The 16719-nt window shown below is 45.6% G+C and overlaps 1 protein-coding gene across 3 annotated transcripts; it reads left to right on the top strand.

Moving 5' to 3' along the window:
- Window positions 1-15: 15 nt before the first annotated feature.
- On the top strand, window positions 16-16719 carry KHDRBS1 (KH RNA binding domain containing, signal transduction associated 1). Of its 3 annotated transcripts, none has more exons than XM_080632184.1 (9): window positions 16-455; window positions 7402-7529; window positions 8083-8199; window positions 9260-9406; window positions 11602-11738; window positions 12603-12831; window positions 13750-13817; window positions 14134-14192; window positions 16588-16719. In XM_080632184.1, the coding sequence occupies exons 1-9, from the start codon at window positions 122-124 to the stop codon at window positions 16683-16685; spliced, it is 1317 nt and encodes a 438-aa protein (XP_080488310.1). In that variant the 5' UTR covers window positions 16-121; the 3' UTR covers window positions 16686-16719. The 3 variants fall into 3 exon arrangements, with proteins under 3 accessions (XP_080488310.1, XP_080488309.1, XP_080488311.1); XM_080632185.1 differs by having other exon boundaries at window positions 379-636; XM_080632183.1 differs by lacking the exon at window positions 16588-16719 and having other exon boundaries at window positions 14134-14540.

Below are 16719 nucleotides of genomic sequence, written 5' to 3' on the forward strand. Positions count from 1 at the left end.
GTCGGAGCTGGGGGGGAAGAGAGAGGAGGAGGACTCGGAGCTTCCGTTGCGTCACTTCCGGCGCTGTCGCCGTGGCGGTCGGTGTGGCTGCGCCGGTGCGCTCCGCCCACCTTTCCTTGCCATGCAGCGCCGCGATGACCCTGCCGCCCGCTTGGGCCGCGGGCCTGGCCCCGGCGGTGCCCGGCAAGGGGGTGCCCCGTCGCGGCGGCCACCCCGAGGTGGGGGGGGCCGTGGTGCTGGTAGTGGGGCGCAGCCGCCGCCGCCTCTCTTGCAGTCCAATGCCGCTGCGGCCGGCGGCTCTACCGCACAGGCCCCCGCCGCCGGCACCCCCGCCCCGCTGCTGTCCGGCGGCGCTGCCAAGATGGAGCCCGAGAACAAGTACCTCCCCGAGCTGATGGCCGAGAAGGACAGCCTGGACCCATCGTTCACGCATGCCATGCAGCTCCTCACCGCAGGTACCCGGGCTGGGCAGGGCGAGACCCCCGGGGTTCGGTGGGGCGGGCAGGAGAGAAGGCAGCTCCCAGTGAATGCCCTGTGTGGAGGGATGGGGGAGCGGAAGACGCCCGGGTGGCCGATGCTGCCGGGGCATCGGCGAAGAGCCGCCGCTGACCGACCCTGTCCAGTGTGACCGCGAAGGTTTGAAGTTCAGATATTTCTCTTATTTAGTCTCTGTTAGCCCTGTGCTTAATCCGTGGCGTGGGCCAGATTAAACACACAGCCAGAACTTTCTTTTTAAACATGGTGTGCGGTCGCGTTGTCTCTTTTCATCCCTGGGGAAAGAGGGGACCAGAGAACACGGTAAAACCCGGGGTTTCCTCATGCAGAGCCTGATTGAGCCTCTGCGAGCCATGGTTTGTGCTCTCTTTTGATTATCCATTCTGGTTACCTGTGTTAGAGTTTATTTCATGTTCCTGGTGAAGCTGAACAGGGAATGGAAATGGCAGCCTTTGTTCTGGGCCTGACTGGCTCCTCTCATTCCCCATCACTGGTGGCTCTGATTTCTTCATATCTCCACGGAGCAGCTGCTGGTGCCTCTGCCGAGCAGATTCTGCTGCTTTGAGACTCTATGGCTAGCTTAAAAGTGGGAATGAGTCAGAAGAGCTGCTACTGACAACGTTATGTGCATGTAGTGGAGAGCTGGGAGGCACCCAGCGCAAGGATATGATCAGGTTTAATCTTCACATGAGCAGAGCGCTTAGCTCTGTTGCTTATTCTGCTTTTGAATTGGTTTATTTTATTTTTTTAAGGTCTTTAAAGTGTGTAGTATTGTGGCTGGTGCAGTGCTTGGGATTTTATTATCTCCTCCTTTAACGTAGGAAATGATCCTTAGGAATCACTGCCTCCCATTGTGCGAGTAACTGAGGTCTGTCATCGTGGGGACCTTGGCATCACTCGTCGACATCTTGATCTAAATAAATACTTTTATAATCTGATTTGACATCGATTTGATATTTTTCATTAATAAAACCCTTTAGCCAGCTGATACTCAGCAGCTCAGGATAATGCCTCCCAGAGAAATGAAACCTAAGGAGTTTGCTCACTCTGACACAGAGCCGTGTTCTCAACCCACTTAGTAAAGTTCTGGTCACTCAAGTGGTGTAACTTATGAGGGGGGTTTTTTTCCATTAAATTAAAAATTGCTTGTAGTAGACTGCAGCTTTGTGGGGCTTAAAATTGATAATTGGAAGAGCTCCAGATGCTTCATGCTTGCTTTGGATGTTTGAAAAATTAGTGACCTTTAAGAGCATTCACAAGCAGCCCAAATTCAGGATGGTCTGAGCAGGGAGCTCATGAGAGAGAATCTGAACTAAAACAGTGAGTTTAGGTGACTGAATGACAGATGACCCCAAACTGATCTGGATTGCTCAGAATTTCTCTTCTGCTGTGGCATCCTTTGGTGATGTCATGTTGGAGAAGCTGCTGTAAAGCTTACTTAGCAATTTAGGTCTGAGCCAAAGCACAACTTAAGCAAAATGACTTCCAGACAAAGAAGTGGCTGATTATTGAATGTCAGCAGTATTCCTATCCCAGCCTGTTTTCAGGAATGGAAGTTGCTCGTCCTGCCTGCGTCTGGGAGGAAACCCTGAGGAGCTCTGCCTTGAACACTGGCAGTGTTCAAGGCCAGGTTGGACAGGGCTTGAAGCAAGCTGCTCTAGTGGAAGGTGTCCCGGCCCGTGGCAGGGAATTAGAACTGGATGAGTTTTGAGGTCCCTTTCAACACAAACCATTCCATGATTCTATGAAATTAAGACTTCTTCTTCAAACACAACATTTAACAGAAGCCTACAATACCTTTGTGGTTCTAAAGCTGCTGTTCTAGAGAAAAATAGCATTATTGAGGAGCAAAGTGAAGGGCAACGCAGTGATGTCATACTGATTCCTGAGAAGTGTCCTCTGTGATGGAAAGGCACAATTCTAAACAAACTGAAAACTGGGATTTCTTGCACCTTGGAATATGATCCATGTTTCCTCACTTCTGTCATTCAGGGTCTGTGTGATCTTCCATAGGAACAAAAAACCCTTTTTTTTTTTTTTTTTTTTCCCCCCTCACTTTGATTTATGCCCTCCATCTGCTGTAGGGAGAGCAGGAGGAGATGCTGATGCTTTGAAAGGCACAGTCCTCTCTTCCGGTGTGCCTTGGGAGGACAGGAGATGGCCAGCAATGTGTTAGATAGGCATAGGGGTGGGGGATTCTCCAAATTCTTGTGGTAATCTTGGCTATTTTTATTTCATGGAGAAACTCCAAGTGAAAAGAGCTGGTCATCTCTGAGCTTCCTAAGCCACAAACAGGTATTTGAGCTGTGTCATTCCACTATCAAGGCTTTATATAGCTAGAATCTAGTTGGTCCTCATGTTAAATGCAGCCCTTTCCTTCCCCAGAGGTGAGTAGTGAGGGGTGGATTCACAGCACTGAGTTGGGTGTTGGAGAGGGACCTGTAAAGGGAGGGAGGGCTGAGGATTGGAGTTAGAGCAGCACATTGTGATGCAGGGAGCAGTGTGAGGTGCTGGAGGACTCCTAAACAAATCCCCTGTTGACCAGACTGGTTCCTGTGCCAGGTTCATTCAGTCTGTGTGTATGCCTAGGAAGGAAAAAGGGCTCTATGGGAAAATTGGCTGCATGGATGGTGGCTTCGGTGGAGTGACCAGCTAAGGAACCCACCAGTGGGATTAGGGAAGGGCTGAGGTCATGGGGGTGATGAGAAGCTGTGTGTAACCCAAAGCAATCCAGTCTGCTGGAGCTTTCTTCGTGTGGTATTAAAGCTGTCCTGAAATGCAAACAATCGTACAGGTTCCTGTGCTGCCATGTGCATGCCCTGCTCCACAGGAGCTGTAACTGCAGCCTTACACTCATCCCAGATGCTGCAGGCTGTGATGTGCTCAGAGCATTTTCCAATGTATTATGTGTTGCTGAGCGTGCCGATGTGATGGGGCATTGCTCTCCTCTGCCTCTTCCTGCTGCGTCCCAGGAGCCTTCACTACCTGTGCGTTCCTGAGAGCTCACCTCCAGGCTTTCTCCCTGCCTCAGCTTGAGCCCGGTTCCTTTTCTTCCCCACATCCCTGTGCTAGTGGCAGTTCCCTCCCTTCTCATCAGAGCTGTTTGTGTGTGATCCCAGCGTACTCACGTGTGGGAGGGTGTTGTGGCAGAAAGCGGGAGGGAAATAATGGGAAATGCCAAACCCTGCAGCTTCCACTCTTAAAGGAGTCCATCCCAGAGCAGGTCCCTGCTTCCTCTCCTGTCAAATCAAACCAGCTGGGGAGCAGTAGTGTAGGAGAGAGGTGGCTCTGCTTCCTTCCAGAAGCTCTCATCCTTAAACTCTTGGGGTTTTCCTGGGGTTTTTTGGGTGTGGGGTCAGTATTGTTATACTGTTAATACTGATAAGACTCTTAGTATTGTGAATAAACAGAATGCCTCTCTGCTTATGGAGCACAAATGTGCTGTGGAACAGTGTTTAATGTGTTTTTTATTAAGGAAGAGCTTGGGTTTAGATCAGGAGTAGCACTGTGGCTGCTTAGCCTCCTCCTTGCAAAGCAGCGGTGTTACCAACCCCCTTTACCTACCCCTTAGGATTTCTTCTGAGACAATGCAATCACTGCCCCACATGAAGTCCTGGAAACCACTGCCACACATGCCGCCAGCCTGCTGCCATTCCCCATGGCAAGAAGGTAACCTTCTGCTGCACCTCTGACACGGCTTTAAAATATCAGCACTGAAATGAGGCATGCTTAATCCCTCCAGGTATACGAACGCTTCTCCTTCCTATCAGTAAGTGGTCTGACAAACTGCTACCACTCATCAGTTCATTCAGTCCTGCTTCGTGTTGTATAGCCAGAATGCAGACAGGTAACGCTGGAATCCGGAGCCGTAAGACATGTCACAAGTGGAATGTTTTCAGTCCTTCTTCACACCTATTTCCAGACTCAGAGTTTGCTCTGCAGGTGTAAAGGGAACTGCTGGGTCACCACGCTGACCTGAACCACAAAACCTAGAGAAGAACTTAGAGTCATTCTGCTGTGCAGGGCTTCCCCTTCTCCTTTGTTTTATACCTGAGCTGGAGATGTGGTGGTGGTGGATTGGATGGGGGTTTTTAGCCAACAGTTTGGTATCTGTTGCCCTCACAGACTGGTTCCCAGTTCTGTCAGGAGGCAGAGTGTATCTAGCTGTGCGGTTGGTGGGAGCTGTGATTCACTGGTTTGCAGAGCCTGACATCTGATTGTATTGTAGTTTGACAAGGTAGAAGATGCCTCTAGGTACTTTAATTTACATCAAGAAAGGATTAGGGTGCTTTTATTGCTGATGTGAGCATAGAAAACACTTCTTGTTAACATGCAGAATGCATTTTTAGGAATTCATCTAGTGTTTTTGGAGAAACAGAACGCTTGAGAAGTCACCGTGGTGCATTACAGGGTCTAAAGCTGTTCCCAACCAGGGATAAGACCACCAGAGCAATCTTCAGTTTCCAAATCCTGATTCTCCAATCTGTTTTTATAACTAAAATTAAAACCTATGTAGAACTCCCCAAGGCAGCAGCTCTTTTTCTTATTTTATACATTTGCCAGTGCTTCAACTCTTGGGTTTGTTTTTTTTTTACTTTTGTGTAGTATCTTCAGAAAATCATCTCTGAAAGCAAAAATCAAGGTTTTTCAAAGCAATTAGAGCTGGTAATTTATTTTTTTTAAACTAAGAAGTCATGGTAACACTTTCGTGAGAGAGCCAAGATGCTTTTGCCAGTAGAAATAACGAAATTCAAGCTTTTTTTTTTCACCATAATTTTGCAACACAATCTCCAAGTTCCATGTTGAGAACCTGAAACTAAACCCCAGTATATATTACTGTGTCCAGAACTGAAAGGTTAAAATATTGATCATTGGATGATGTTTTCCTAAAGGTTTGGGATTTTTTGTGATTGCACATGTCATTGGTAGACTTCCTTGTGCTTCTGAGCCCACTAGGCCGTGGTTACCTTTGCAGTCAGGAGGATGCTGTTATCCCATTGTACCTGTTTCTGTTTGGATGACATGAGAATATGACCAGGTGGATAATATGTCAAGTATCTGATACACCAAATTGTAAACATGAACATTTAATCTAAAGGTTATTGTTTCTGACATGGGCAGAAGTCACAGGAAACACCAGATACTGAAATTCTGCTGAAACTCTGGTGATGGCTAAGTAGGCCTCAGTTTTGTCTTGCAGCTTTAATCCGGTTACAGGTGTAATCTTGTGAAAGTGTCTCTCTTCTCCCAAGATGTGAGAATTTGTATTTAGAGCACTTTCAACTCAGAAAAGGTATTTATCATTCTTGGGTTTGCCGATGAAATGGGCGTTTTAGGTTTAAGGCAGGGTCATGCTCCTCTCCTGATCAGCATTTGTAAATAGAAATTTGGGATGGCTGTGCATGGTGTGAACAATTTTGGTTTTGGTTGGACCAAAGAGTGTGTAATGGTTCATCAGTGATTTGGGGTTGTTAATAATGTATTGGCTTCAAATTTGTGGGAACTTGTCTTCTAATTGTTGGCCATTAAATAAAATTTGTACCTAAATGGACATTCTTGGCAAAGAAAAGCCAGTCAGCTCTGGGCTGCAGGCTTTGGGAAGATGTTGGGTGTCCTGCGCAAGGCAAGGTGTGTTAATGACTGTAAGAACCTGTGCTAGAAATGCCTGCCTTGTAGATGGTCCATAATCTTCTCCATTTGGGTTGTCTTTTGAGGTGATCATTTCTTACCATCTCCAAGTGAGTTGGATTTGAGAAGGTGTTTGTGTACTAGTTCCCAGTTGGCCTGCCTTAACCGTCTGCTTCCAGAAAGTTATTTGGTCTTTGTTCCAGATTCCCCTCAGGCTGCAGCATGCCTTCAGTTCAGTCAGGCCACTTCAGTGTTTTTCCAAGACCCTGGAATTCACAATATACAATTAAAAATCAGGATCTTAATTTGAGAGACAAAAATTTGTCCTTGCATTGCCTGCCAGAAAGGAGATTGAGATGAGCTCTTAGGCAGAAGTTCTCCTCTGTGAGAGTTCAGAGGTGCTGGCACAGGGTGCCCAGAGAAGCTGTGGCTGCCCCATCCCTGGCAGTGTTCAAGGCCAGGTTGGACACAGGGTCTTGGAGCAAGCTGCTGTAGTGGAAGGTGTCCCTGCCTGTGGCAGGGATTGGGACTGGGTGAGCTTTAAGGTCCCTTCTAACCCAAACCAGTCTGGGATTCTATCAATCAAGTTAAGGACTTGACACTCACTTTTACAGCTGTATGCCTGAGGCTCACAACCAAGTTACGAATTGAGTGTTCAGAATTCATTTAATGAAATGAAGCTTATAAGAATTTCCTAAACCAGACCACACTCTAGTGTGTCATGCATTCAGGCCTCTGTTTATTAGGAATGCTTGCAACTCACTGGAACGCCGTGGTCTCAGCGTGTGGTGGCACCACTCATTAAATTACAGGTTTAGAATAGTGCATCAGCTTAGATGATAAGAACTTCCTTGGTCTGCTGCTGGCTGCTGTGTTACAGTGAGCATAACACACAGTGTAGCTGGTGTCCTTGGAGGTTTGGGTGTCTGCATGGATTGCTGCATTCATGGTGGAGGTGTGAGGCTGGGCTCTGACAGAGGAAGGCACAGCAGAAGTGATACACAGAACTGTACGTAGTTTCCTACTCTGTGTTGAAGTTACTTGTAGGGCATTCTCTGCTGTTCTTTCTTAGGTTTATTCATTATCCCATTATTGGCCTTCTGGAGTCCCTAGGTGTGAAGGGAGGAAGAGGTTAGCACTGTCTGTCCAGACTCCATCAATACAATTCTGAGTGTTCATGTATTCACAGAGAATGAGGGTGGTCTGTCCTGTCGTAATTCCAACTCTAAATGGTGCTTGTTTGAGGAATATAAGCAGCCCTATTTTTATCTTGTTTAGAAATTGAAAAAATTCAGAAGGGTGAAACAACAAAGAAGGATGATGAGGAGAACTACCTGGATTTATTTTCCCACAAGAATATGAAACTGAAAGAACGAGTTCTGATACCTGTCAAACAGTACCCCAAGGTGAGGGCCAGAAAACAGCTTATTGAATCTCTGTGATTTGCTTGTTTTCTATGAATTTTATGGCTGACTTTTGGAGATAGGAGCTGTCAAAGTGTCACCAGGAGTTATGCCATTGTTCCATTATTGCTATGGATTTTTTCCTATGCAAGCTTGCAGGGTCTTATTTCTAATATATTGCATTTCTAGAATGCCTTGGGATAAAGCTAAATGGTGATGCATAGTAGATATTTTATTATTAGAATAGACACTTTGATACATAGAGCTTTTTGTTTTACAGTTAAGAACTCATTTAAGTCTTCAGACTTGCTGCCTGTAAAACTGCTGGAGAGTAAATGTTAGAATTAAACACTTTACATGAGTTGATTTAGCTTGATTTTCTGGTGGAGCATTTTTTCATGAAAAGAATGTTCTGGAACTTAAATTTTCCTGTGCATTTTTTGGTGAGGTGCAGAGGAAAAGGAGCGGTAAATTTTCTTGTCAGCCAGCATAACACTCAGAAAAGCTTTTGTTACTGAGCTCTGGAGCTAAGGTTTTTTTAATTCTTCATTTACAGTTCAACTTTGTTGGAAAGATTTTGGGACCTCAAGGCAATACCATCAAGAGGCTTCAGGAAGAAACTGGTGCTAAAATATCTGTCCTAGGGAAGGGTTCAATGAGAGATAAAGCAAAGGTAAGGGCATCACCCTTGAAAACATACACATTAATACCTTTCATATGGCCGTGAGGTGTAGTGCTTTTCAAAGCATTTCATAAAACATTAAACCATTAAAATCCATAAGCAAAGGCAGTCAAAAGTCCCCATGTTTAGGAAGTCACGTTTCCTAAAGTGGTCTGTGCTTATTGGAAGCAGTCTTGGATGGCGCAAAAGCGTGAGATACGTTTTCTTTATGAACTTGACTTTGAGACCAGTCATCTTTTAATTCCCTATGCCCTTGGATGCAGAGATAGTTTATTTGAAAGGTGAAGTACCAAGTTTATAAAACAAGAATTAATCCCAGCTACTCTGACAAGTCATTCACAAAAGGAATATTTTTCACCTCCAGGAAATAAATAAAATAAAAATCCTTTTTCCAGTGATTCCCTCTGAAATCCCGAAATTCCATTGGCTCACTGAAGATGCTGGAGCAGAATGTTCCAGGGGCTCTTTACTGGATCTTAAAGTGCCAAGAGGGGTTTTTTTAACAGAAAAAAATGGGAAATATTTTTTTTCTTCCTGCTTATTCCTAAAACTGAGCCGGCAGTCGACGGAGCTGTAACTTAATTCAGCTTTTTACTTCAGCAGCGCAAAAAGCTTTTCTACTTCTAGCTTATTTGTAGCTTCTTCAAACCATCAGAATAGCACAGATGTCTGAGAGGCAAGTTAAAGAGCAAGCTTGTTTGTGGTGTTAGATAGTGAAGAGCACCTTGGTCAGAAAGGTGGTGTGGAAGAGGAAGAGCACAGCTTGTGTATGCCTAATCTTCTGGGGGAAAAAAGGGGCTGGCATCACTCTGTTAGTAAAAATATCAGTCACCTGCAAAGGCAGCTGTAAAGAGATGGAAGGTGTAAATTGTGTGTGGCTTTTTATAGAACTCTATGCTCATATGCATCCTATGTTACCATGATGTGTGTCCAGACATGACCAAAATGCTTTTACAGACATCTCCTGCTAAGGCTTAGAAGACAGGTAAAAGAAAAATAGTTTCTCTATATCTTATTTAGCTTTAGGAATCTTTAATGTGCTTTGTTTCAGGAGGAAGAACTGCGTAAAGGGGGAGATCCTAAATATGCTCATCTGAACATGGATTTGCATGTCTTCATCGAGGTTTTTGGGCCCCCCTGTGAAGCGTACGCTCTGATGGCTCACGCCATGGAAGAAGTCAAGAAGTTCCTTGTTCCAGTATGTATACTGGTGTTCTTTTCTTTTTGAAGGAGGTAGATGGGTTGTGACTCGTATAAGGACGCGGTAAGGTCTGCACAGTGCAAGGCTCATGCTACAGGAATTGGTGTCATTGAAGAACCCTGGAGTATTAAAGAGTGTATGTGGCATTTGAAGATGACCCCATTAATCTTGCATGAAGGCAGGTATCATTCCTCTAACCATAATTATAAAGACATACGCTTACAGAGCAATTGTTTAGAACACTTGGAGTAGGTATTTCTCTCCCAGGACTAGCTGTGGACCCTGGTGTGGGTGTCAATTTTAGCAGCAGGATTAAGTTTAGCCACGCCTGGCATGGAGTCTTGACTGGCTTCCTCTGAATTGGGGCTGTAGTGTAGAAATCTGGCTAGAAAACGTCATTGGTCAGATGAGAAACTAGGTACAGAGGTGTTTGCTCTGCCCTGAAGGGGTGGCGAGAGGATGAAGAGGATAACCGCCCAGGCAGCTGGGTATTAGTATTCAATGTTGTAGTTGTTTTGTGAGACAAAACTGTCAAATCAATACTTCTCCTGCTTTAAATGCAAGTGATATGAAGGAACCTCTAATTTTGCTACCCAGGCATTTATATGGATGACACTTGTCAGTTTGGGGATGTCTTACTGGTGAACCTTGTAAGACCTTCAAGGTCAGTTTTGTGCCAGTATGTAATGCAAAAGTGCTAGAGTATTGCCTCCAAGAACTGCATAGCTTGGAGGAGTCTTTCATGTATTACAATGATAATGTCGCTCCTTAAGTTAGGATAAAACACAATGGGGAAAGAAGCAGGTAGTACTCCCTTTGTTCATTATCCTTTGTGTCTGGCTTGCTCAGCCGGTAACTCAGACATGTAAGGGAATATAAGGGAATAGTTCTTCCTTGAATATAAGGGAAAAGTTCTTCCCTCAGGGTGCTGAGGGGTGGGCACAGGGTGCCCAGAGAAGCTGTGGCTGCCCCATCCCTGGCAGTGTTCAAGGCCAGGTTGGACACAGGAGCTTGGAGCAAGCTGCTCTAGTGGAAGGTGTCCCTGCCTGTGGCAGGGGTTGGAACTGGATGAGCATTAAGGTCCCTTCAAACCCAAACCAGTCTGGGATTCTGAGATTCTATGAATATCAGCCCCTGGTGCTGCTCTGTAGCTGTGCTTGAAGAGCTCAGATGTGCTTCCTGAAACACCAGGTGCAGGTGGAACCCAGGAACTGTGGGTAGTAGGGAAGAATGAACGAAAAGCTTGTGGGTACTGTGTGATTTTTGTGAGTGACACGGAGAGGAGAGAGATCGCTATGTGAAGTGTGTTTGAAGGAAGGAGGTCATCTTCAAGGAGCCCCTGGGATGTAGAAAACCTCAGCTCGCTAAAGCAAGTGTTCTCCTTGCTATTTAAAGTGTCTTAAGTACTGCTGCCTTCAGACAATGTGTGAAACTTGTGAGAATTGACAGATAAGTCATTATGGAAGCCAGCAGTGCTATGAAGACACATCTGGTAGGAGACTCCTTGCTCTGTGGTGTTGCCATGGCACTGTGAAGATCCCTGATGCAAGGCTAAGCCTGCCTGTGTGTTGAGAAGAGATGTGGTATACAATGACTTCTGCAGGGTTGCCAGACATCTGTGCTAATTCCAGGAGCTACATCCCCCAAGGTGATAATGCACAGAGCCAGAAACATGCTGCATTCCTAAGAATTTGAAAAGACATCCTGGATTTGTACATGGGTGTTTGTTCTTTGTCAAGCTGCGTCTTACCCAGTTCCTTTAGTGTGTCGGGATTGCAGCAAGGTGTTGTTACTTCACGTGGGCTCATTGCCAGTCACTCCTTAAATGTAAGGTGCTTGAGGTGAGATATGTCTTGCATGACTTTACCTCTGAACTCCCCAGTGCTGGCGAATAAATCTTTCTGGGATGCTGAACATCACATAGCTCCAGAATTGCTGTGAGAGGCCCTCTTCCGTGGGAGCAGTGGTTGGGCTGACCGCAGCTCCTCAGTTCATGCAGGTCATGTGCCCTTCCTTGCCAGTTTGGAGAAAGTTGTAGTTGTGCACTGCTGATCACATCCCAGTAAAACTAACCCATGGATTTTCATTTAGGACTATGAGGTTATTTTATTCCAGCATGGTAGCCTGTGATATCCTGGAGCACAGACTGGCTAGTTAGCTGTTCTCTGGAGTTCACTCTTTCCCCTTTTTAGGATATGATGGATGATATCTGTCAGGAGCAATTCTTGGAGCTCTCCTATCTGAATGGTGTACCAGACCCAGCTCGAGGCCGGGGAGTCCCTGTGCGGGGAAGGGGAGCAGCTCCACCACCGCCTCCACCTGTCCCAAGGTATCTTTCCCAAAAGCACAAGATGCGGAAATGTTGCATCCTGCTCAAGAGCTGTCTTGCCAGATGAGGTTAATGCATATCAGTTATTAGCTTGACCTTGGCTTTTCCAAGGCTTTCTGACCTTGTGTTGCAGTCTTGCTTTTGGCAAGTTGGCATTAAATGCTTTGTGTTTTGAGACGTGATCAAGCATAGTGGGTATCTTCTATATTATTTTTTATATCTGAAATCAGTAGCTTCATAAAGTAACCTTTCAAAACCAGGTGTACAGAATCATGTGTAGATAGATGTTGTGTTTGCTTCTGTAGCCTTCAGCAGAATAAGCATTTTCAGTTTAAACTGACCATCTTTTGAAAGTTATAGCATTATTCTGTCATTGCTGTCAAGGCATGGGGATAAATTGGTGATAAAACTGTTACTAGAGTTCCTGCTTCAGTACCTGTTTCATGGAGGGGAAGTCTTTGCTTCTGAGTGTTTAGCCCAGAAGTGCCCCTGCTCATCTCATTGTTGATCTGTAACTTCTGGAGGTCTGGCAGTCGTTGCAGGTTAATGGCAGAGGGTTGTTTAAAATGAACTCTGAGAAATTGCTTGCCCAAAGCTCTGTATCAGATTTATTTCACTGTCTGTACCACATCTAATACAGTAGAGTTCCCATCTCAGAAGAAGCTTTTGTAAATCTAGCAGTAGCATAATGATTTTTGTGCTAAAGAAGTCATAGTTTGGTTAATGGTATTTATTTATTTATAATGGTATTATTTATTTATCAAGCTATTGCATTTTAAAGTAGGTCTAAAAAGCACATGTGCTGCCCTCAGCATTCAGCACTTGAGCTGTAGCTCTTCACAATCCTTCTGATCTCCTTCCCAGGGGACGTGGGGTTGGTGTCCCCCCCCCACCTCCTCCTCCTCCTCCTCGGGGGGCCCTCGTGCGAGGCGCCCCAGTGCGAGGTGCCATTTCCCGGGGAGCTGCTGTAGCCCGCGGGGTGCCTCCCCCCCCAGCAGTACGGGGGGCTCCTGCACCCAGAGCACGAGCAGCCGGCATTCAGAGAATACCGCTTCCTCCTCCTCCTCCTGCACCAGAAGCCTATGAGGAATATGTGAGTAACTCTATATCTTTGGTTTAATTCCAGCTTAGCTGATCATGTATCAAATGCTCCACATTACTGAAATAAGGGCTAAGATTGGTCTGGAGACATGACCAGCAGCGCAAACGTTGGTATGGAGCTGGGTGACCTGCCTTGTGTCTTATTCCTCAAAGGAGGGAGCTGCTTGTGTCCAAAATACCGGGCAAGGGGTGGTTTTGGTAAAACAGAAATGTACCCCTAAGGCTGAAGTTAGCCAACTATCAATGCATGGTAAAAAACTACATCACGAAGATTGATGTAGTTCACATTCTGCAAGGGAATTCTTTAAGGAAGAAACACTGAAGATTTCCTGCTTCCCCTAAAATCCTGAGAGTAAACATGTGAATGAGCATGGTGGTGTTTCACGTAATGTAACTAAGCACCACCCTCCTGCCAAGCTTCTCTTGGCATCTGTGCTCTTGGGGGAAAAAAAAAAAAAAGGGGAAAAAAAGGTTTTGATGCACAATAGCATTTTTGGGAATCATCACAAATATTCATGCATCTAAAAAGTCTGTTTATCCTCTCAGTTGAACTTAATTTTTCCACTGAAACCAATCAGAAGTTATTAGGTTGGGTTTGTCTACCTGTAAATCTGTGGTTTTGACAGCGCAATTATAGGCTTCCTGGCATGTGGATTTGTAGCACAGACAAACTGCAACCTTGGACGTGTAAACGACTTTCAAATGCATTGTAAATATTAGTGTGGTTCATTCCTCTGAAGCCAGAGGACACAAGCAGATCTCAGCTGTTTTATGACTGAGCCCCTTCCCTGCATCAGGCAAGGATTCACAGGTTCTCCTGAAAGCTGAATTCAGTTTTGCCATTACTTTTGATCAGGCATTAACCTCCAGTCCTTCCATTAACACTGTTTTACATCATCATCCATTTCAGGGCTATGATGATGCATATGCAGACCAGAGCTATGAGGGGTATGAAGGCTACTACGGCCAGGGCCAAGGGTAAGTCTGCTTGTCTCCTGTCTTGTTACTGAGCAAGTTATACATGGTCCTCTCCTTCTGTTTTCTTTTAAGGGAATGGAAGCACTCAGTTCAGAGTTTGAGCTGTAGGGAAAGCGCCCTGTTCTGCTGAAACCCAGGAGAGCCTGGGTAATAATTTTTGGGAGTGTCCCAGTGTCCTTGACAATTCCATAAAAGCAGCGATCAGACTCGCCAGAGCCATGAGTGACATTGGGCATCTTTTGCTTTTCAAGTGTTTGTGCAAGTTGTGTCAGTTTGATTTCAGCACTGTATGTAACCAACACAATTATTCTTCCAGGGACACAGAATACTATGATTATGGACATGGGGAGGCACAGGAAACCTATGAAGCTTATGGTATGTCTGGGAATACTGTTCTCTTGACAGGGAAGGGGCTGCACATACTTGGAAATTGCCTGCAGCAGTTGCACATAGTTGAGAATTGCTTGTGGTCAGCCAGCTGTTTTCTAGTGCCATTCCATTCTCTAAGCAAAAACTTACTGAGGAGAACCTCAAGTAGTTTTCATTGTAAGATATTTATGCCCTACAGATTATCCAGGTCTGAACAACCAAAGGCATCCTGTGGATTTTAGATTCTTATCTAAGTGGGTTCTCTCAAAGATGATGCTTTCAAAATTCTGTTTTTTAACTATTGAAATATTTTTAAATTTCCTTATAGCTTTAGAATATTTTAAGAGCTCTGGATTTCCACCCACAGCACTACTTTTGCTGCAGTCTGGTTTTCACAGATTGTATTTTGTTGAGTTGGATGAGTGCGTGGTTCCATCTGCTTCCTTATCCTCAAAAACCCACTGGCTGATACTGACTCTGCATATACATTTGATTGAAAAATGGATTTAAATGTCATCTGAAGGCTTCCCTTTGACTAGGTGAAACGATTTTGGTCAATATGACTTTTAAGTAGTCTATGAAGTTTAGCTAATTACATAAAGCTATTAACTTAGGCTAGACTGAGGGGTGGGGGAGACCAGTTTAACCACAACTGTACATCACCAGCTGTCAAAACCAATAAGCCTTATATCTGAGGTGCTGGCAATAAAGGACTGGGTGACAACGGCATTTTTTTTAAGCTACTTCATATATCCAAGCTTATGAATGGCATCTGCATGTGGCAGTGAGTGAGATTCATTTTCCTCTCTCTGTAAACAAGCTATAAACAAGTTATGAAAGCCACACAGCAAGCTGCTTAATGGCATGGAAATACGCTGTATTGTAAACAGTCCCTTTAGCAGAGCATCAGGCTGAAGGCTTCAGTGAATGCAGGTAGTGAGGGTCATGACCAGCTGGAGGGGATTTCTGGGATCCTTGGGAACTGGGAATCCCCTGTCATGTATTAGGGAAGCAGAGTTGTCAATGAGGTGACTGTGTCCTGCGCCAGGGCATTCCTTGCTCTGGACTTAAGTTGTGTGAAGTTCAAATTCAGGTGCCTATCAGGGATGTGTTTCCAGTCTTTTCCAGTCTGAGATGCATTTCAATAGACAGCTGCTGTCAGGAGCTCCTATCTTTCCTGCCTTCAGTGGCTTGGTTTGTGGCCTGTGTTTAGTCACACAGTACAAAGAGACTTTTGTGCTTTCTACTTGGTAGGAGAGCTGTGGTGCTGCCTGGGATATGATGGCCAAAATGCTCACTGTACACTTGGTGTCAGGTTGCCACAGCTTATCTGTTTATACACAGTAATTTCCTTTGGTCTCTGCTTTCATAAAAATAGAATTAGAGAAATAAATTGTTGAGCCAGGCTGGAGAGTTCTGAGAAAATGGGAACGTGCTCTAAGGTGGTAGGAACCAGCTTGGCTGGCCTCAGGCTTCGTACACTTGATTTCATAAACCAGTGACCCTGGAGAGAGTGGCAGGCATGCAAGTGTGAATGTTGCAAGGACAAGCTATAATGGAAGCTGAGCTTTGATATCTGAGGTTTGAGCGAGCTCAGAGACAATGGGATGTGAACTTCACTTGCTTGAGCTGTGTGCAGTAGGAGGGTTGGGGCTGTCCTGGCGAGTGCTTTGTCCATCAGCAATTAACACTGGTACAGCGAGCAGATGCTTTCCTGTATTTGTGGAGAGGAAGGAACAGCATGTCACAATCAGAAAGCAGACTGGTGTCTGGAAGTTGTCCTATCCTACAGCAGCATAGGGACTTAATTATTTTGGCACAGTTATCCAAGAGCTGTCTTACCTGGTGCCTGGGAAGGATGGAAGTGCTACCTGTAGCTGTCCCCCCAGCCAGACTCCAGGTTAGAGGTGCTGCTGGCCACCAGCCTGAGGGGCTGTGGCTGTTGCCACCTTTGCCACAGCCCAGCTGCCAGCGCTGCCCTGTGAATTGGCTTTGGCTCTGCTGGAGTTAATGACCTCTGAAAGGCACTGGGTTTGTCCAAGTGGGTGCTCAGCAGGGCTGTCAGAGCTGCAGGCTTCCCAGGATCCCACACAAGTGCCTTTTTTCCCATAGTGTCAGAAGGAATGTGGTTTAGTGATGGACTTGGCAGTGCTGGGTTAGTGGTTGGACTCAATCTTAAGGGTACTTTCCAACCTGAATGATTTTGTGTGCTGTGAATGAGAGATTTTGGTGGACCACAGGGTACTCTGCAGACCAATTTTGGGGTGAAACCACTCTGAAGATGCCCCATGCTGCTGCATCGACTCTGGAGGGAAGCTCATCCATCCAGCACCACAGCTCCCTCCATGCCCTTGACTCACAGCACTCCACCATCCTTGACATATCCCTCTCTTTTCCACAGGGCAAGATGACTGGAATGGAACCAGGCCCTCCCTGAAGGCCCCGCCGGCCAGGCCAGTGAAGGGGGCCTACAGAGAGCACCCATACGGACGTTATTAAAAAACAAACATGAGGGAAAAATATCAGTTATGAG

The sequence above is a fragment of the Psittacula echo genome, assembly GCF_963264785.1.
Source record: "Psittacula echo genome assembly, chromosome: 21".
NCBI classification, from domain to species: domain Eukaryota; kingdom Metazoa; phylum Chordata; class Aves; order Psittaciformes; family Psittacidae; genus Psittacula; species Psittacula echo.